The sequence below is a fragment of the Austrofundulus limnaeus genome, unplaced genomic scaffold (assembly GCF_001266775.1).
Source record: "Austrofundulus limnaeus strain Quisiro unplaced genomic scaffold, Austrofundulus_limnaeus-1.0 Scaffold23, whole genome shotgun sequence".
In the NCBI taxonomy this organism is placed as follows: domain Eukaryota; kingdom Metazoa; phylum Chordata; class Actinopteri; order Cyprinodontiformes; family Rivulidae; genus Austrofundulus; species Austrofundulus limnaeus.
In genome coordinates, this window is record NW_013952425.1 from 3,381,777 (window position 1) to 3,404,439 (window position 22,663).

At 38.1% G+C, this 22,663-nt stretch overlaps 1 protein-coding gene across 6 annotated transcripts in view; it reads left to right on the forward strand.

Moving 5' to 3' along the window:
- Positions 1 to 22,663, forward strand: part of LOC106514880 (serine/threonine-protein phosphatase 2B catalytic subunit alpha isoform) — a gene marked incomplete at its 5' end in the record, with an annotated part of 103,676 nt that overhangs the window by 44,165 nt on the left and 36,848 nt on the right. For all 6 annotated transcript variants that reach the window (XM_014004405.1, XM_014004406.1, XM_014004409.1 and 3 more), the window contains 5 exon segments: positions 3,719 to 3,919; positions 16,020 to 16,144; positions 16,578 to 16,689; positions 17,449 to 17,594; positions 18,909 to 19,048. In XM_014004405.1, coding sequence (XP_013859859.1) covers positions 3,719 to 3,919; positions 16,020 to 16,144; positions 16,578 to 16,689; positions 17,449 to 17,594; positions 18,909 to 19,048 — 724 coding nt within the window.

A 22,663-nucleotide genomic window follows, 5' to 3' on the forward strand; every position in this document is an offset into this window, starting at 1 on the left:
GGACATTATTTTATTATTCTTTTTTTCCCAGTTCGTTATGAACACATTTTCTCATGTACCTCTACTGTTTAGCTTGTTAAAGCCTTATTAAAGCCTTGTTAAAGCCTATTTGTTAGAGTTTCTGAGGTATTTTGACTTCTGCTCCCTGCTCTGGTAACAGCATGCAGAGTGAGCGCAGAGCAGAGGAGGGAGAAAAAGAAGAAGAAGCTGGGACCACGACTCTGCCTCTGGGTCTCACAGGGTCTCATATGGTTGTACAACGGAGCTTCTGCTATTATTAGCCATGCTAACGTAAACGCTGGCTTTGGAGGGCGGAGTTAATGTCAACAGATTTTTGGAGGGCGTTACCAACAGAGCTCATTAACATAAACAGCTCTTCTGAACGGAAGTCAGAGCAGGCAGAACTAGAAAATGGGAAATTTGATTATCTGAGAATTATTTTGTGCATTAAATTGAATGAACATGGTCTGGATAGCCCACAGACATACCATAAACATTTCTTGGACCCATAATTGGTCTCTTTTAAAATTTTAGCAATGATTTTGTTGATTTCAGTGTTTATACACTAATTTGCCACAGTTTTACAAATCTGAGATTTACCTACTGTTATTCAAATTTTGTTTTTAGCTAAGGGTTTACGAATTTTAGCTTTTAGCTACTATTTTCATAATTGTACAGTTTTACTAATTCTAGCTTTAATCAAAACAATGTTTTACTTCTTTCAACTTAGCTTCTGTTTTGTTATGTTTAGCTTTTAGTTACACTTTTTTGTTTTATATTTAAGCAGTGACTGTTGACTTTAGCTTTATATTTGAATGGTATTGATAATTTTCACACCACGGTATAACCTTTAGAAAATACCACAGTGTACAGCATTACTGSGGGTGTCCTGTGACATTTTGAGTAATTGATAATAAACAGAGAAACRGCTGCTTGTGAGCATTTATATGCGTTCAGCCAAAGGGAGTTGTGGGGAAATTTTATTTATTTATTTTTTTGTGGGCAAATTTAATTTATTTTAAATGAGCTGAGGTGGTCAGAACATGCATCAGTAACATTATGGGGTGTTTTCTGAAARAGCCTTGAATRTTTGTCCCAGTTTTCAAAGCAGCTTTGTCGAAATTTGGCACTTCACCTCCTGTGACTAATACCGTAATAATTTTTACATACCATCACCGAATTTTGATACCCTGGTTTGCTCCGTTTAGCTTAGGGCTGCGCGGTATATGTGGTAGATGGTAGAAACGGTATGAAGTTGACCTACGGTAGAAATTTATCCTCTACCGTCACATCGTCATTACGTCATCACACCTGTGTGAACAGGGCTGTGAGTGCAGAGACAACTGAGCAGGAGGAGTTCGAAATAAAACGAAGAAATTATAGCATTTTAAAACGCGTAAAGAGAATAAATCCTCAAAATTTCCCCCTCCCGCTGTAGAAAAGTTACTTCAGGATCATTTTCTTCCTCCCTTCCCTCCACGTCGTGCAGAGTGAAGCTTTAATAACAACAGTTTTTACACACCCAAGTTGTCGGAGAAAAAACTTGTTTTTTATGTATTGTTACCCACCGCAGAAATGATAAAAAGACGTGGACGTTTGTTCAGTCATAAATCCATCTTGCTAATGTAAAGTTGGCTTCTGCTCTGATGATGAAGATTGAGCGTGCAGCAGCTGATAAGTTCAGCAGGCAGAAACTCATTGTATGGCAAGCTGATATGAAAGCAAAAATGCTGGGTTTGATTAAGATTAGTTTTCTGCGTAAAAAAGCTCTAAAAATAACATTATCTTACTTTTTATGATAGTTTTCTACCGCGATATAAACCGTTACCGTGAAGGGATTCAATTTATACCGTGATATAAATATGAGGTCGTACCGCCCAGCCCTAGTTTAGCTGCTGTATTTCATATTTTAGTTTTTAGCTATAGTTTTGGTTTTTTGCTCATTTTAGCTTTTGGCTACTGTTCTGCTGGATTTAGCCTTTTAGCACCAGTTTTGCTGTTTTTTGTTCTGCCTGTTTTAAACTTTAAACAATCCAGTTTCACCTAATTTCCCTCTGGGATCAATAAAGTATTTTTGAATTAAATTAAGTGGTTACCTAATCCAGCAGAGTCATTCAGCGCTCAGCATTTAAACTGCCTTCCTCACGGAAAAAAAATTATTTTTTGCTTATATTTGTTTGTATGTGTTCACATGAGTGTGCCTTCTTCAGCATCTCCGGGGCCCCTCTGTGGATCCYAGAGGCCTCGGCCCTGAGCTCGAGTCACGCAGCAGGTGGTCAAATAAAMCCAGCAAGGGGCTTCGGTTAATCCTCTGTTACATCAATCCTTGAACCTGCCACAGAACCACGTGAAGTCATTAGTTTTATATTATTTAAGAATTATTTATTGACTTTTATCCAACAAGTTTTTTTCCCAGGTCCAACATGTTGGAAGGAAGAGAGCTCTGAGCTTTTGAGCTTCATAAACTAGAACAAATATTGAAAATATTCGGGTTCACTAAATCTGTAATTCAACCTGCTTCAGGGGTTTAATTACTTCAATTACTGCAGCTAAGATTTCATCTGTCAGCGGTGGCGCTCTGACGCAGAAAAAGTGCTGCTCTGATTACCGCTGAGCTCACCTTCAGGAGGGATGGATGTTAACACAAACATGCACTCAGAGTGTTCATTCAAGTTCATGTGTGGCATGAGGTCCATTATTTACTGAACTTAAGATTTATTACCCATTTTGAGACAAACTATTTCCATTTAAAGTCTGAGCTTTAGTTTGTGTTCATTTGTCTGTCAGCAAAATGTTTTGATACATCTGGATGATTTTAATGAAACTATGAAAGTAATCATTAGATGTATCTACAACTGATTGACTTTTGGAATCCAATTCAAGATGTCTGCCTCAACAAATTGACTTAAACAAACAAAAACATGGCTGTAGCTCAGATAATCTTAGAAATAAGCTAAAATTCGGTGTGGTAGTAGCTGAGAGACGTCTTCATCACATAATGTAACCTCAAACAAATCATGTGAGGTCTTTGTTTGGAAATTTGGCTTGTAAGGAGACGGACAATAATAAATAATAGGTTTTATTGCCTTTGGTAAAATAAATTTCATTGTATCCAACTTTCATGGTTTTTTACCATCTTTTATAAATAGACAGACATTAAAAAAAGTCAGAGGAGGAAGTAAATCCATGTCAGGCTGAATGGTGTGTTTGTGTTGGGTCGGCTCAAACACATGAAGCAGGGCGGCATGTTGAATACAGACGTGGTTACGTATTAAACCACACACGTGTTATTTAGACTCAGTCCTCGTATGAAAGTCGTTTTCATGTAAATAAAACAACAGATGTCTCAGTTCTCTGATTCACTATCAAAGCGTCGTCTCATTTGCTCCGAATATTGCCGAGCAAACTAGAAAATCTGTGTCTCCGTCATAAATATTGAAAACGAGATGAGTCACAGATCATAGCAGCAGTCGGGTAAATTGTCTCGGAGGGTGGGCTGAAAGCCGGGGAGCGAGCTCCTGCTGGGAGTCGATCCCCAGGWAGTTAGAAAGTACCTGCTAATCAAACGGCTTAAACGCCTCGATGCAGTCATGTGGAATTAACTGTGGATCCTCATAAGCCTTACGCCGATGAAATCCATAGCTCTGTGAATATGTTGTGAAAGAATATCTGGCTTAATTATCTGTTTTCTTTTCTTCTTTTTTTTTAATCTACACAGCTGTCCCCTTCCCCCTCAGTCACCGGCTGACAGCTAAAGAGGTGTTTGACGTCGATGGGAAGCCCAAAGTGGATGTGCTGAAAGCTCACCTAACCAAGGAGGGCCGTGTGGAGGAGTCGGTGGCCCTCAGGCTCATAGGAGAGGGAGCTGCCATCCTGCGTTCAGAGAAGAACCTGCTGGACATCGAGGCCCCTGTGACAGGTCAGAAACCCAAAACTCCCAAATGGTGACATGAATCATAAATCCTTTTAGACATCAATTGGACGTCTAATCTTGTTTTGTTTTGTTTTTTCTCCACGTTTTTCAAATGGACTAATCTAACAAAGAACTTTATGACAATCAGACTTTAAAACTGCTGAGAGTTGCTTTGTTTCGGCGAGCTAATCTAAAAGGCTAATAAATCTGCCTCCACTCCCTCCTGAGGGTCATCATGGTTTTCTTTAGCCTAGTCCACATGTGACCGAAACATCTCGTGTACCAGACCCTCCGGTATGTAGGGAATGAAGAGTGATTAGCATGTACATTTTCTCAATTCAGACTGATTAGTGTGGTGTTCCAAGATTAAAAAAATGGGGCGAGTTACTTTGTTTCTGCAAGAACTTGCACACAAATGAATGTTTCATCCCTCCCTGCTGAGGGTCATTAGGGTTTTTGTTTATCTGATCCATTTGAGATGTTTTGAGCTAGTCCCTGAACAGTAATAATATGACCAAAACAACTGTCATGTAGGCTGACAAAGACCTTAATGACCCTCAGGAGGGAGGGGAGGGTGATTCATTTGCATGTTAGTTCAACTCATGTAAACAGAGCAACAGTTACAAAGCCTGGACCTTCACACTTTTCAGTCTAAACTCAGAAAGCTAGGGATGTCCCGATACCAGTTATTCAAACTTAACTGTAACACATTTAATGGAGTATCGGTTCCAGGTATCGGGGCACTTATAAACAATGCTGGTATCTGTATTGGGACACCACTAGAGAAAGACCCTCAGATGGGAAGCAAAACATCTTAACTAAACCAAAAAAAATATTATTTTTTTAACTCTTCTGAATGATCTCTGTGATATTAACCAGAACTGAGCTGAAATGAGCAATTTGAGTTTCATTTCTAAAGCAAAACTTTAATGTTCCTGGCCTTTTTTTTATCTGGACATGAATAAACATTTGTGTAAATACTTAGTACTTGCAGCTTTTTGCCAGATGTCACATGGTCCAATTCCTTTATAAAGAAACACGAGAACACTAAAATCTGTCCTCCTATTTATTTCCAAATCTATTTTAGACTAGATGCAGTGCCGAGATCTTATCAACTCTTTGAATAGATCATGTTATCTCTTCAGTCATCACTCTTCTGCAAGCTTAGAATGGAAGTAAGCCACAAGTTTAAACCACTGCCTCAGTGTCACTGTATTTCCTTTTTGAAACTGATTGGTTCAGTTTTGAAAACAAATTTACTTTGTTTTGGTTTCAACTTCTGTCCAGAAGGCCTGTCGTCATTTTGGCATTTTCATTTAATGGGTGTTTACTTTTTTCAGTTTTGGCTTTTCAGTTTCATATTTCTATTTGATCAGATCTGGGCTCGGTTACACCGAAGCTGTTAATAGTAGAAGCACCAAAGGGTTATTTTTATCCCCTGAGCTTTTTCATCTCTCTGTGACTTCCTTACATCATACCCTTGGTGTCTCAGAGTTCATGTCAGTTTTTTCTTCTTCTAAGATTTAAACTTCTCTTTAGTTACTAGACATCTGTAATACAGATTAAAATAATTATGGTCATATTATTGTTACCTTCTGTTGGATCGCAGTGGTTCCCCAGATTTATCTGTGTTGTTTACAGTTGACGACCTTCTTTAAGCAGCCAGTAGCTGAAGTTCAGCTCGCTCTTTCACGCATGCCTCGTCATTGCTGGAGGTTTGTTGATGCGTATGCACACATCCACATTGTCGTCTTTCTCCCTGGTCAAGTGTGCCGTTCTTCCATTAGACTTTCTGATGAGGCTTCTTTGATGTTGGCGTAATCAGAGGCAGAGACCTACTCGAGGGATCTATGGCAACCCATCATTTCCGAATACAAGATCATTTCCACAATGCGGTCCAGAGAGGCCCACATTCACGTTTGGCAGGAAATGTACTTAGATTCATGAATGCATGACCCTCGTGTGCCTTCAGTGTTTATTAAGGCCATCGTGATAAGAGAATATCTGGTCTGGCTGTTTGAGACGGTGCAGCTCGACAAAAAGATCACAATCACAAGACTTGTATTCTGCCTGTCTCTTTGTGTTTACAGCTGTTTGCATAAGGAGGAACACAGATAGTTTATGCAGGCGGAATCTCTCGTTATTGGTCTTTTCATTCCAGATAAAAACATCTACTCCATGATTCATCAGCAGGTGACTGGAACTGGACAGTTTTCAGCATGACTGTTGACAGATCTAGCACTCAAATGTCCATTTTTTTAACTGGTCTGTGAATGCAACAAAGCAAAGAGTGATTTTTTTATGGAAGTTCAGCCACATAAATAGATAAACTTGCTGCAGTATTCTTTTAGAATGACATAAGAAACAATATGTTTTCAAAAAACAAGAAAGTGTCAGGAAAAAATAAACTAATCAAACACCTCAGTGTTTAGGAGTCACTGGTTTAACCTGACTGAGACTTGTTTGTGTAAACGTGACGGTCTTTGTGAAGCTGTGTCTTTGAACCTCCGTGCTGTTTTTCAGACGTTAACGACAGATCGAGTGTCGGCTGAACCCGCGAACCTCCTCCTCTCGTCGTTTCACATAGAAACAGAGGACAGCTCGCCACAGATCTCGAGGAGCAGGTTGTCAGTTTGTGTTCATCCACTCGTGTGGGGCGAACGCAGCAGCGAAGCACTACTCGCCCTCCCACTCAGCAACTTCGTCTCAACCCCTCTCTCCCGCCCCCTCGTCCTTCTACTCCGCTCGTCGTCCTGCTGCATTTCCCCAACATTTCCTGCTCTTTCAGAGCGCCCATGTTTTCTGCCTCGGGTTAACTTTCTGTGCCGTGCTMATGAGGTATTTTTGTCCCCCTCCGCCAGCTTCCTCCTGTTCCAACACAACACATGGTCAGCAAATTAGTATGTAAATATTTATCATGGATGCAAAGCACCATGACATGTCAGCTATCTCCCTCTCTGCTGCTCACACTCGCACGGCCACTTCCTCGTCGAGGCCAGATGGCAGGTGGGTTTTTTTTTTTTTTTTTTTGGTAAAGGGAGGAGGGGCTGGCTTAGATTGCTGAATACAAGCTGCTCCCATGGCCTTCACTCAAGTCAGCCTAGTGCCGGACGGTATGACCCAAAATTTATATCATGGTCTTTTCAACAATTGTACCAATATCACTGTAGTTGATAGTAGCAAAAAGGAAGCTGAAGTTAGCACAGAGAAGTTAAAAAAGAACTAGAACAAAAGGTGAAAATTGCACATTTTGAAAGGGTTTATGATTGTTTAATGGAGCCCTTTTCATTTTCAACTAGAATAAAAAAKACAGAAAAGTAGGGATGCACGATATATCGGTATTAATATCAGTATTKGCTGATATTGATCATTTTTTAKAATATTTTATCGGTCCGATGTGTAAAACTGGGCCGACATTAACATCTGTATTGATTTCCCAATTTTTAGCTTTAGTTTCTGTTTTAGGAGGGGAGATGTTTGGTTGAGCATCATCTGTTTGATCATGATAGTGATACTGATGCTGCACAGCCAGGAATAACTGAAATAGAGCCATGTCAGAGGTCTGGTTGTTTATTTACAGTATCAAAAAAAGRCCCAAGTGTGTTTGTGCATATATRTAAAATCTAAATTGTGTGTTTGTGTAATATCGGTAAATATCGGTTATTGACCATAACAGCAATAATTATTTCGGATATCGATATCAGCTGAAATTTTCATATCAGTGCATCCCTACAGAAAAGCTAAATATCTCAAAGTAYAAGTTGCAGAAATACCAAAACATTCRATGGAATGTCCTGAAGGAGCTGAATGTTTTGATACATTAGTTGGTGAAATAGCACTAAATTTGCGAAACGAGATACGTCCCGAAAAACGTACGGAAGAAAAACTAGATCGTCTCAATCTCACTACCATTATTACCCATAAAAGCCACTCATAAGTATAACTATTTTTGTTTTGGCTGAGGCTGATCATCTTTGGTGGCCATCTTGAATTGAGTTTTAGCTTCTGGTATTTAATATTTACACTGTGATAAAATATTTTCACTTACTTTGCACTGCAGCCTGCACTTAACCCAACACATTTTGCCAGCGTGGGTCAAAAATATCAGCCAAGAATCGAAGTTCATTTAAATTAGCAAAGAAAAAATGTTGAAGACCTTCAGAAGACCTTATAAAAATGAAAGCTTGGTTCTTTGGAAGTAAAATCTAAAGAAACGAAGGATAACAGAAGACTTTCACAGTTATATCATTGTTTGTCTCAACTGTCCACTGTTTGACTGGTACCTCAGCATTGTATCTAAAAAATGTGGAAATACAAAAAATGTTTGGTTTGTTTAAAAGTGGTATTTTATTAATTAGACCCAATAGTTTATTGCCTAAAGCATCAGCATAGTTCAGTAAAGTTTGTTCAGATTTTGTTTTCTGATGTTTGAAACCAGTGTTTAGAAGCTCCAGACTCRTCTTTATTGGGGGTTTTAGTTTCGTGTTGTCCCCAATGCTTCCACTGGGTTTCTGATCTGCACTGCCAGAAAGATGCTAACATTTTTAAAGGATAACAAGCTTTTATGAATCTGTATATTTTCCCTTTTTGCAGATTTATCATCCCGTTCATCACCAGACTATATATTGTTTTCTGTTTGTGGGGAGGGGAAAGCCTACGCCAGCAGTATTATGTGACGTTTACCCAACTCTTCAAAGCCGAACCATAAAGCCGACATTTTATTGCCTGTTGTTGCTTTAATATCAGCTTTATAAACACTGCAGACAGATTGATGCTCGACAGATTTCAAGCTCCACCTCCGCTTTTGCATAATTGCGCTCGGTGCAGGATGCAGGCCTTCATCATGGAACTCTGGGTATTGTTATCTCTCCGACTCAATCAAAACACGATCTGGCCCGGTGTTCATGACTGTGGCTTTCAGTCGCTCCATGAGCCTGGCCTTTGGAGTGGCCTGTGTAGGTTCTGGAGCCAGGTTGTGTAATGCCCACCACCCACTCATAGCTGCTGCCYGCTGATATGCTGCTACTCAGGGGGATCACTGCAACACACAAGCTGTAGATGGCCAGAACGAGTTTGTTTCTCACTCCAGATAATGTACTCCCACCTGCTCTTCTTACTTTTCGGCGTTTCTTTTTTCCCCTTTTTTTTTTTTTTTTTTTTTTTTGTGCGTTGTGTGACAGGAGGGAGGGAGGCAAAGCGTTTTTCTGTAGGTGTACTGGAACACAGTGATGGGCGAATTGTAAGACTGCTTTGATAAAACGAAGCCCCGAGCTGGAGCAGAGAGAGAGAGAGAGAGAGAGAGTTGTTGTTTCTGTTTGACTTTCATGGATCAGCGTTCGTCTCGCACAGATGCCTTCGCTGCACAGTGACCGTCACGTTCTTGGTCGTTAAATTCAGCCGYCGGCGTCAGCGTGCCATTCTGCTGTCGTCTTTTCAACGAATCTGTCCGAAAGGTCGGCTTTARGTGCCCTTTGCTTTGGTTAGTCCCTCCAGTGGATTTATGAAAACGTAAAAGTAGTCTTAATCTGAAAATGTTTTTAAAGCATCACTTTTGAATCAAGGCCTTAGAAATTGTTGTAAAAACCTAAACCAGTTTTCCAAAAACTTGTTGGGTGAAACTTTCAAGGGTTCCTACTTTGGCTTAACAGGACTGAAACAAAATGAGTCAAATTTATTGTATACGCTAATAATAATATTATAAATTACTAAAAGTTAAAAAACTCTATATGGAGAACAAGAATCTTTGTAATGTAAAATACACTTGCATTGACATTACCAGGTTCCAAAAATGTTAATTTTGTGAAMTTTACATTTAAACTAAACTACTCAAAAGGGTTAACCCTGGAAAATATATGTATCTGTAGTTTTTGYTAGGGCTWGGTATTGATTCAGATTTCCCAAATCGATYCGATTCATGACGATTCATGATTCAGTTTGATTGGTTTTTAAATTAGTTAAGGATATCATGCAGTAACAGATTTACTTTAATAAGGAAGACATTCTCAAAGGAACTAATTCTGCAAATAGTAAAAAACTAATTCTAACTTGGTGCGTTGGTAAAATTATAAACATTAAGGCCAAACTTGTAAACTGGAGTTTAATCTTGAAACAAAACTGTCTCAAGTTTCAAAGGGTTTAAACTATAAAGGAATTGCAAGAGTAAGTGTTGYTGGATACATTAGTTTTTTAAGAAACTAAGAATAACTTTCTTGATCATTAAGAAGTGATGGAATAAGGTTACAGGAGAAGAGGTGGGATAAAATAAGTGTACTTCTGCCCACTCTTGAGAGTATGAAAACTGTATATTTGTAATGTTTCTGTTACCTTCTGTTCAATAAAACTTATTAACAAGAAGAAAGAAAAAAAAGTACTTCAGCTAAAACATTCCACCACTGTGAATTACATTAAGATGTTTCTTAAATTTAAAAATAATATTGGTAACAAAACTAAACGATTTTGTTAAACTGACATCTTTCACACATTCATACATGCTGAGGAGAACAGTTTCAGTCAATCGTAGTTTTGGTTCGAGCCGCTCGAAGCTTTGTTTCCCGCTACTTTGTCTGAGCGCAAATCTTTGCAAACAAAAGTTGTCATGGCCTGTGTTATCTTTAAGTACAGCTGAGAATCAGCTGTAATGTTAGTGAGTCCTTTGTTTCTTTTGTTATGATCCAGACAACTTGTTGTCAGGAGCTAACATTAGCACTGAATGTCAACCGGATGTAAACCCTACAGCAAGCCAGGAGTGACACAACATGGAAACGAGCAGCTTCATTTCACACAACACCCATGGGGAAAAATGATCTCATGACTAATGAATCAATTTTCCCAAATTTGAACGAAAATCGATCCAGATCGAATAAATCGATTGTTTTAACCCTAGTTTTTGCAGAGGAACTCTGGTAAATATTAGGGATGTCCCGATCAGATACTCAGTATTGGTGGCAGATACGGCCATTTTTTGAAAATCKGGTAGAATTGGATTTAGTCATGTGATTGGGCCGATCCAGGTATTGCGACAGTTTTCAGCATCATCATGCTTTACAACTGCCGTTAAGAAGTCAAGACGCACACAAATATGCAACCATGTCTACAGTGTGGGAACACTTTTCAATAGAAAACAATGATGCTGAAACTGCATCTTGCAAAATCTGCAAACTGGATGTTTCTCATGGTGGGAACAGCAGGACTCGCTTTAATACTACCAACCCTGTCACTTGGAAAGAAATAAAGAAGTAAAGCTATCGGATCGGTCTTGGAAAGACTAGTCATTAAAGAAGTCAAATTGTATCTGGAGCCAAAAAATCTGGATCGGGACATCTCTAGTAAATATGTTTCCATTAGTTATTTGTAAAAGAAAGCCTAAATATTATGAGTAGTTTACTTCAAATGTACAGTCCACACAATAAATAAATAAATTGGGAATCTCTTTCCTTACCTTCTGGTCCTGGTTAAACACCAGTTTTGTAAGAGAGATGGTTCCCTTTTCTATCCATCTGTTGTGTTGCATTGTTGCCATTGGTGATGCTCATAGGTGTCTCTTTATCAGGTCAGCTGCAGCTCAGGTCAGTGGGTTTTTCTTCTTTCTTTRGACATATAAGCAGCCATTGTTGAAAGGATCTATTGGGTCGTTTCCATAGCAATAAGCAGCGTTCACATCATACAAGTCTCTGGGTAAAGTAGGATGAAGCACCAGGGTGTCTTAATAGTGCCGTCTTTTTTAATACATTCACCTAATATAAGMGGAAACTTTATTGTCCTCCAAGGTGGACATTTTCCTTTGACTCTCCAACCATAAAATAAAAAACATTCATTCATAGAATCACAAACACATACTGTCCAATATATAATTAGTAAATTAAGTGTTAACCCTTGCATTTYGATTTATTGAAACAAAACAATTTTTATTGTGTTAAAACTGCATTTAAACTGATACTTGTTTGTTGTTTTCTTTAATTTTTTTTGACAATGAAGTTTTGAATCAGCACAGAGTAAACAATGATTTTACAACTGGGTTCCATTTCCTGGTGTTACCCTTAGAGTTTGAGTTTCCTCTTGGTCCATGATGGTCCTGATGCATGCTCAATAATCCAGGTAGAAAAATCTGACAAGGTTGAGTCAGTTCGTCTGGACGGATTCTTCTTTGTTGAAACATTTAATCTTTAATCCAAAAGACGTCTTCATTCTAAGGAGCTGGTTAGGTAAACTCAGCCTATACCTTCGCATAGTGGATCAACCAGTTTGTTTGTGACACCCAAACCTGTTCTTCACATGCGAAAGGAGGAACATGCTCTGACAACTGGTAGTTAGTGCCCAGATGGCCACTTCTGGTTCACAGATCTGAGTGATACTCRCAAAAACAGCATTGTAACKGTTCAACAAAGAACCCATCCAGAGGATATAAATATGTCCACGTTTAGTAATGTGAGAGAAATCCACATTTTTCTGTTTATTCAGTCAGYGTTTAATACAGCTGGYAYMATGAATTGTTAAAATAATACTGTACTTTTTTAAWTTMRSMWKKWAAAAAATTAGCCCTTSATGTTAAAGAAGGACTCTTGATTCAAGAGAAATGTCAGGTTTTTAAGAAAAATGACCGCTTATCAATTAATTGTTAGTCGATYGATAAGATCAATCAACTTTAGATTAATTCATTAATCGATAACTTGCATCTCTATTGGGTACAGTTAAAATAACAAGCAAACCTGTTTCTGTCCCATTAAAAGAGCTTCATCTAAAAATAGATAAGCCTTTGCTTGTAGTGGATTTAAATTGAACGTAACCAAGTCTGACACAAAACCTAAGGTTTCATTTAGGAAGTTTCAGTCCCTGCTGTGGATTTAAACAGAAATGCATTGTGGGTTTAATAAAAGACGGACGATAAAGAGGAGGTTTACGATAACAGTCGAGGAGAGCGGCTTCTCTGAGCCATCTCACGAGGCTCRTAACTTCAAGTAATTGCTCTCAAACGCTGTCCTCCTGCTTCCACTAATTGGGCGTCTCTGCGTCACTTTCCTTCCTCTTCCTCTTCTTATTGTCTCTTTCTCGGAGCTGCAGTTCATAAAGCTTCAGGAGAAGTCAGCTACGTGTCCTTTTTCAGATTAGTCTCAAATCTTTTTCCATCCTTTTGTTAACGAGCTTAATTGAGCGATTACGCATCAACAGGTGAATCAGGACGCATTAGAAACATGATGTCACTGGTGATTATWTTTATTCAAGCTGTTTATTACAGTTGGCTTTTCTAAAACGGAACATCTTTAATTGAAGTCAGTCTGTCAGTAATTGTTTTCAGCACATTGACAAATATAATTTAGTCAACGGAATGATAATTTAAACTACTTCCTCAAAGACTTAGGTTAATTACATTTACATACGTTTTTTTTTCCACCTGGTAGAATGTATTGAACCACGCAAAAGAAATATACTTAATAGTTTTGTCATTTGCAAAAAAAAAAAAATTTTTTTTTTGCTTGCAAATGCAAATCTAATTCTGGAAAATGTAAACGTGAAGTAAATTCAATTATTTCTGTTTATGTTGAGGTTTGTTCTATTTCTTGTTAGCTTAATTAAAAAAAACTAATTTGTCAAAAAAAAAGGTTTAATGCAGTAATATGTGTAAAGTGTCTCAGCCTTGGCAAAAAGTAAATATCAACTCATTTGGTTTTTACGTATTTTTAAAATTCATCAACTWAAAACTATTAATTGATTTAGTAACTGTCAGTAAATTACTTATTAAAGTATTTTTGACCAATGTTTTTGCACATTGAGGTTTGTGGTTTTTTATTTCTTCAGGCCTCTCTAGGTCTCAMCAAGGCTTTTAAGTCGAGTTGAGGTAGTGGGCTTAATGCTTTATTGTCRTCCCCCGAAACCATTTGTCTTCTAGGAGTGAAGGTGGCCATTAAATCTAACAAGAGAAAACAACTTTTTAAAACCTAAAAGTCAAAGAAAACATCTTTATATTTAGAAAACTTGGCATAAAACACATGATTTTACCAATTTTATCACAGAGCTGCCATATTTTCTGTTAAACTGTCTCAGCCAAAGTGAAACAGGAAGTGACATCAAAGAGGAACTCCTTAGAAAAAAATTACCTTTTTTATTCAAACAATTTTATTTCAACTCCGAGTCTGACTTTACTTCAGCTCTGTTAGGAACCCAAAATAATGTAAAGAAACATCAGATTATATTTTACCGTCTGTGTTGTCAGCTGTAGCAATGCTTTGGTCACATTCAGACATTCCCCTTTGACATCACTTCCTGTTACTTCTCATGGAAATATCTCAACACCTATTYATCTCACCGGCATAATTTTGTTTTTGCAATAAGTTATCAATGTTAGCTTTGCAAATATGCATTGAAAAATGGATGTCACAGGMACTTTAAATCTGATCAACAGTTTCACCCTTCATGCTTGTGATCAAAGCATCTCTTGTGAGCCAGGCAAGCAAAGACCCAAACAACTCTTCAGAGTATCTCATCTATTAAAATGACAGCAATATAAAAGCCTTTTTTTTTTAATCAGGTGATTTTATGTGCACCTTGACAGTCAAAGGGAGAAAAGCAACAAATCTGCTTTAACCTCAGTCTCTCTGGGGTCTCCGGGGTGTAGTTAGTGTCGGATCTCATAGTTGGACCAGAAACCAGTCCAGGCTGAATCACTTGATCATTTCAGACGCAGTTGTTTTCATCCCAGAACGCTCCCCTGGTGATGTTTAACAGCTGCCCGCTCATTCGTTAATAACCGCACATGTTGTGTGATCGGCCCACAATGCACYGGGATTCCATCAGACCTCATCGTTAGTGTCAGGTAAATTATCTGTGAGCAACAGCTGTGATAAACTGGATTCAACACACGGACACTAAACAACCCGCATGAAAGTGCAGTTAGAGATAAACACTGAGAATCACGTTTATAGTTTCAATTTTTATCAGTTAAATTTAGATTAGAAAGATTAAAAGTTTAACATATCTGAGTATTTAGTATGTGCTTTTAAAGAAATTCACATAATATTGCAGACTGCAGAAGTCTTTTCTTTTTATTTGTCTTAAAGAACCAGACTTTCATGTAACTTTTTGAAGTGGAATTGAGCAGTRATTCTCAGGGCTTTCTAAATATTTTTCAAAGTTTTTCTTTGGACTTTAACAGTTTTTCTTGACTCATTTTCAGTCCAGGTTAGTATTTCTCTGAGCAGAAATTGCCAGATTCTGACCTATGAATTGTTTAGACATAAAAAGTCTCTTATAATCGTCACAGAACAAGTTTACGTCTTGATTTCATAGACAAATTAGCAACGAGCAGTTGTTAAATTAGATTATTTGTAAGTAACTGTTGCATGGAGGGTCGGAGGGTGAGTTATATATTTATTTATTTTTATTTTTTGAAAAAGTAGACCAAAGAGTCGGAATGCTTCCCTCGCAGGGTGGCCGGGCTCAGCCTTAGAGATATACTGGAAAAACTGTCCATCAAACAAAGTCTTACAATCTAATATTCAACTAAAAAGTAATTTTTTTATCTTGTTTTGAGATTTAATAAAGGGAGCAGAACAATATAAATGATTAATCTTGTTTGCCTGGATATTTTCCTTATTTTCACTTAATTTGAGAAGAGTCAGACTCAAGTGAAATCTCAGTTCAGTAAGATAATTGCACTTAAAATAAGAACAATTTCCAGGCTAACGATTAATAGTCTATATTGTTCTGCTCTTAATTAGTAAATCAGTCTCAAAACAAGATCAAAAACACTTTTTAACTGAATATGAGATATAAGACTTGGTTAGATGGACAGTTTTTGCAGTGGTGAGGAACTTCATCATCACAATTTAATTTATGCTGCTGTCTATTTCAGGCTCAGCCTATTTACCCTGAGGAAGCTTAAAAGGTGCTGCAACAAACATCTTATTATTAAAAAACTAATYCTTGTGTCCTAAAGTTAGTCTTGTTAGGACAGATGTTCATCCTATCACCTGGTTTTGGCTGCCTGATATAAATCAATAAAAGTGGACACCATCTCCATCATAGTGTGGTTTTGTTTGTTGTACCTCAGCTGTGAACTGATCCTCCTCCACACTAACGTTCTGCTGTTCTCTTTCTGTTCCTCCTCTTTCAGTTTGTGGAGACATCCACGGGCAGTTCTTCGACCTAATGAAGCTGTTTGAAGTTGGAGGATCACCAGCATCCACGCGCTACCTTTTCCTCGGGGACTACGTAGACAGAGGGTATTTCAGTATTGAAGTGAGTCTGTGTGTTTTGTTATTGTCCTCCGGTGGCCCTAATCGAACGTGACGCACGGCATGTGCTTGTGACTGGAGCCGGGTTTATTAATAGCTTTCTCTGAGCGTGGATGAAATCAGGCTGCAGATATTGCAGCGATAAACCACTTTTATGATTGTTTCAAATGAAGTCTGGACAGCAAATGTCACAGCGGAGCTGAGAGATTTTAATTTTTTTTWAATATTGTCCAAAATAAGTTCTCAAAGAACATCTCGTTCAAGATTTCTTATGTTTTATTCGACTCTACGTCAACTTCAGTGCTTTAAATGATCCGTTAAATTTTCCCCATGAATGTTTCAATAGAAGAAGTTCTGGTATTTAAGTGATCCTTTCAAGCTTGATGGGTTTTGCTCGTCTCCAACTGTTCATTTCTTCTTCTCTTGTTTTGTTTCAGTGTGTGCTGTACTTGTGGGCCTTAAAGATCCTTTACCCCAAAACACTGTTTTTGCTGCGTGGGAATCACGAATGCCGACATTTAACAGAGTATTTCACATTTAARCAGGAATGTAAGTCATTTTTGTACTTTATTTTTTCTTTAGAAGTGCGTTTTGGGGTGTAGCTTTAGTAGTCAGTATCTTACCTGCATTAGACAGTGATCAATGCAATTCAAGTGTAGAGATGCTACGAATCAATCTTTACTTCATCTTGTCTGGTGCTTATCCAGAGCAGGGCGGTAGACCTGCCATCTTGTTTGTGACAGGAAAGGTACTATTCCCCACAATGCCCATATGTTGCAGTGTCCTTGAGCAAGACCAACTAATCAAACTATCACTAAATAATTTAACATAATCCAGACCACTTTCAAAGATTACAAAAACATCTGGCTTCTTAGAAGCTAAATATAAAGAAACAAATTTTAATAAAGTTCAGACAAGAGATGCAGGTAAGATACTGTCTTATTACAGCTGCTCAACACAACCCCACCTCATAAGCACAAAACTGTCCATTTAAAGTCTTTAACACTTTGCTCAGTTCATACCTACAGTTATTCTTTCTAAAAATCTGTCAGCAGTGCCCGGCAGATATTCACCTTAACATTTGATCTGATGTCAGATTGTTTCTGCCTGACTGAGCTGGAATAGAGGGGAACATAAACACTAAATTCACAGTAAAATTGTGCTTTTTTGTGTTTGGCAAGTTTGTTGGCAGCGTTAAAAGCCTTTTCCATCCCAATCAAAGCACCTCCCCAGTATAAGAGAGCTACTCTGTTTGACTTGGCATGTTGTTATTTTTTTTTCTTCTTCCTCTGTTTTCGCCCATGACAGGTAGAATTAAGTATTCAGAGAGGGTGTATGACGCATGTATGGACGCCTTCGACTGCCTTCCCCTGGCTGCTCTTATGAACCAGCAGTTCCTGTGCGTACACGGAGGACTTTCTCCAGAAATCACAAATCTTGACGACATCAGGAAAGTATGTGTCTGATCTGACTTTATTTTCACTGTTACTGCATGAATTGTTAACCTGTTCTGGCAAAGTGTGTCACAGTGAGGATTTTTAAAATTTAGATTTCTAAATTCTTCATCTTAAAAGCTTCAGAGTGAGTCATAGCTTGTGGAAATTTGGCAATTATATCACCTGGCAACAAGCTGGTTTTGTTTATGAAAGCGCCGGTTTTAAAACTTGATTTTTTTTTTTATTGAGCTGTAGTGATGTCATCAGGTATTCCAGACATATCCAGGGGTGGGCACAGCTAACCGAAATGTTAGCTTTGCTAACTCCTGATCCGCTAACTAAAAATGTAGCTTTGCTAATGCTAAATTGCTAAACGTGTAAAAAAAATTGCTGAAGCTACACTAATAGCTAATGGCTAACCGCTAAGATGTCTGTCAGTCTGCGTCACACAACTTTGTCTCTTTCCAGCTGAAGACYGGTGGGACTGAGATGTTAGCTTTTAGCTGTTTGTAGACTTAAGGTTGGCAAAACTTAATTTCGTGGAAGCTAATTGGTCTGCTAAAGGTTTTCAAAAGCTAATCCAATAAACAAAAAATTGTTCAGCTATTATCTGTTAGCTAATTAGCAGAACTAGCTGCCTACACGTCAATCGTTTTTTTAGACATATTGAGCTGAAATTTGGTGTGGTAGTAGCTGAGAGTCATACTTAACTCGTCCTGTTTGCTCAAACAGATCTTTGTTTTAAAAACTGGAGAACAGGATGATGGACAAAACGCATTCCTTCAAAGAATGCTAGTTTTAATTGGTTCATTTTAACAGCAAGTTGTTGATCTCCCGTCCATTTTGTATTTGTTTTTCCTGCTTTCAGTCAAGTTAATAAGAAAAAAAACTGTAATTATTTAACTTGATCTGAACCAGATGCCGCTCAGGTTTTAGGATCCAGACGGATCAGAACGGTCTGATTCAAAAAATGCTAAAGAGTTGGATTCTGCTTTCCAGCTAATTCAATAATTCAAAATGGACTGTGTGGCTGCAATCAGAGGTTTTTGCGTCACAGAATCTGATCCGTCATTCTSCCCGAGCAGCTTCAACCAAAACTTTCCTTTCAGGCTGAGCTTTTGTTGCTGGAAAACAAAAAAAAAAAATCAATGCTTTTTTGTTTTAAAAAACTGTCTGCTGTCGAGTGTTTTCCATCTGTTCTGAAACCTGTTAATCAGAAAGAAAAGTTCTGTTTTTTGATGTCCTTTACACTTGTCATGTTATCATTCTGTTGTGGTTCAAAGGCTTCGAAGGGAAGTTTTCCCATTTAAACAGACTCACTTTCCTCCACAGCTAGACAGATTCAAGGAGCCCCCAGCATACGGACCCATGTGCGACTTGCTATGGTCCGACCCTCTGGAGGACTTCGGAAATGAGAAAAGCCAAGAGCATTTCACACACAACACCGTGAGAGGCTGTTCCTACTTCTACAGGTGGGCGCGTCGTCTTTAGGGACATTTTATCATGCGTATCTCTTGCTTTTTCTCCCCTTTTCAAAGTCACATTAGAGAGAGTTTTTTTTTTAAGTGAGGAGGGTTTGTGAGCTCTGACACAAAATGTAATGAACTGGGACATTGCCACAAGGCTTGGTACGGTTTYGTAACACGTTCAGCTGCTCAGTCGCTTTTTTCTTTTCTTTTCTTTTGTTTCAAAACTATTTTCATTTCTTAGAAACAAAATTCCGTGTGCAAGAAAAGAAAACACAAATACAATGAAATGAAAGGCAGCAGAGAGAAGAAAAAAATCTTATAATATCCGCCCCTTTTTTCCTCAAGTATAAATTCAATTTATTTCAGCAGAAGGAATGAAAAACATCTTCATGTTTCAAACATGTAGCCTCTCTTTTTATTTAATGGTTAGTAAGGGCTCCTTCAGAGGGGGCGAGGGCGATCACAACCTCTGGTCCTCCCTACTGGCCGCCCAACTTCACGGACGTTTTCACCTGYGTCTCCTTTGACAGTTTGATTCTTTTGAGTCTCAAGCTTGGTGTGATTTTTTTAATTAGGATCAGTAGAACTTAAAGTGCCTGTGACATCAAATTTTTGTAATGCATATGAATGCATTTTTAGAAAGAAGACATTGATAAAATATTGCAAAATAAATTTCATGTCACTGAGACGAACAGTTGAGATATTTGCCTGTAAAATAACAGGAAGTGATGTCAAAGGGGAATGTCTGCATGTGACCAGAGCATTGCTTCAACAGCCAACAACCCAGACTATTATTTTGAGTCTCTATCAGAGAGATGAAGAAGAGTCAGAGTTCAAATAATATTGTTTCAATAAACAAAGACCAGAGAGTTTTCTTTGTTAGAGTTCCCATTTGATGTCACTTCCTGTTTCACATTGACTGAGCCAAGTTCAAAAGAAAATATGCCAGTTACGGGGCAAAATGTGTTAATTGTGTGTATTATAACTTTCTTAAATATAAAGATGTTTTCTTTGACTTTTTGTATTTGAAGAATATGCATGTCACAGGCAATTTAAAACATAAAAACAAACATTTTGGGGCAGTACTTGAAAATATAAGTATGTGTTTCATCTAAAATGTCTCTGATGACAACCGGACTAAAATCACAATAACAAATTTTGATGGACGATAAATTGTCTCAGAAATTAATGATAACATTTAAATCCTTTGACRATCATTTTAAACYAATATAATGATCCCCGTCTCCTCCACTTTCGAAGCTTATGGAAGTTTATGAAATTTACGTACGTAAAAAACCTGGATCAGAGGTTGGGAAAACACAACACTTTGTACTGAAAGCTGTAACATTGCTACCCTCCTCTATCCAAGACGGCACGGTTCATTTATGTGTCTTCCTCTGGCTTCTAAAAATATTTGCGGCCGGTCATCCTCATACCGCTTTCAAAGTTTACAAAAATTATGTAGGGAAAAAAAAAACCTACGGATGGAAATATCTGTTAAATCTGGGGGAAGTTTAAGATCAGCACAATGCGTCGCCAAGCTAAAGAAAGACGTCGTAAAACCTAGCTAAAATTTCTGAGTGGAGCCCACATCCCTGGGTAGCAAGTGTTTCATAACGACTTGCTTAATTTAATGTTTAAGGTAGTTGTGGTGGATTTGTGAGGACACTTTACCCATCGCCTCTTAGTCTAAAGCAGAGGTCTTCAGCTCTGTTCCTCATGACCCCTGCTTCCACACACCTGACTGAAATGAATGATTGACAGGCTTCTGCTAAGCTTGATGACATTCTGAGTAGGTAATGTAATTATCTGAATCAGGTGTGTTGGAGCAGGGAAACGGTTAAAACATKCAGGACAGTGGGTCACGAAACGAGTCGTTACCTTTCAGGTCCACGGGTGAGTTTGTGTTTAAAGGAATGTGGAGCACTAATGTTTTCATTCAACTAAACCGTGACAAGAAAGAAATGTTAAGTATGTAGCTTTTTTTTTCTTTCAAAAGAAAGAAAGGAATCTCCAAACAACAGATCCTTATGTCAGAAATGTTCGTGTTAAACCCTCGTCTCAGTTAACCCCGCCGTCGTTCGGTCAGAATTCCTCCGGAGTCGCGCTTTCATCGGCGTCCAGCTTCTTCATCTGCCCAGAGGGGGAGGAGGGCGGCTAATTGGCTTCACACAGGCTTTCAGGATTTATGAGACGGTTTCAGGCAGAAAGCGAGAGGCATTCCTCAGCGCTCCTCCTCAAAAAGCCATCAGCCTGCCTTGTTGCTCCTGCCTCGCACTGAGCCACAGGCACGCTCGTAACACTTTTTACAACTCAGGCATGAAATTGCTTGAGCTTCAAATACGGCTGCCTCCATTAAGAAATATAGATCAGTCAGCCCAAAGGGTTTTCCTCTTGTAACATATTTTATTAATGATGTTTAATTAAAGGTTCAATAAACCAGCTGAAAAGTAATCAGCATTTCTCGGACTTTGCCCCGTTTTTTTATTTTTATTTTTATTTATTTGACAAATGGGAGATGATCTGAACTTAATTTGCCTCCAAAAACATAAAATAAATTATATCTAACATTAAARCACAAACATATGGCGCACGTCTGCATCTGCTGCAGGGAGACAGAGCGAGAAATAAAGCTATATTTTTCATTTCTGTGAACTAAATGATAATTACTTCAGCTCATAAAAGCCTGTTGTTGTTTTTTTATTTTGAAAAATGTGCTTTTCCCCCATAAACATTTGTTCTACTTGAACCGTGATTATTGATGAACCCTTCCTAACTCTATCAGTTTCAGTGATTAACCTCTTTGCGGAGTGTTGAAGCTGAAAAATGGCCACTTTATTTTTAAAAAAAAAGAAAAAAGGGGGTTGTAATTTGCTCATGCAAGCGTCGTTTCTAATGAGTCTGCCCCTAAAGGACTTAAAAAAAAGGAAATGCATTAAAGCTGCTTGATAAAGCTCCATGTATCACACTACACCAGGACTTGTTATAAAACCTCAGTGTTGTGTTGATGATGGAGCAGAAAGAGATTTTTTTTTATTGTATTTTCAGAAGAAAACGAAGCGCTGGGTGTTTGATTACAACATGTGGGAGTTCAGTTCTTCTCTGATGGTGCAGAGGTGTTCCGATTACAGAACTGAGGCTGTATTTTAAACAACCGCTGCATATTACTCTGTTCAAGGTTGTTTTTTAAGAATACTGGTTGTGTTTAAACATGACAGTTGAATAACAACTGAACAAAAGCTAAAGTGGAGCTGATGAGGCTCAGCAGCAGGAACATTAAGTYACACTGCAGGAAAAAATGATGGTTTTGTCCATTTTTTTAACCATTACTGCATTGTTTTATGCCAATCTGAACGTGATAAATCAAATAATTTTTCTAATCTGACCCTCATCTTTTATATGCGATAATAARTCGGATACATACAGTATCTAGTTGGTATTGCTTTAAATGCTTTGATATCAATTTCATAAGAAGTAGATAAATATGTGACTCATCACATCGAAACAAGGATTAAGTCCAAAAAGTGAAATGTGGAGAAATGGACAGATATAGGGTTTTGATTTAAACGTGTGCAAAAATTGCATTTTGTCAAAATATAATTAATTAATGCCTTATCA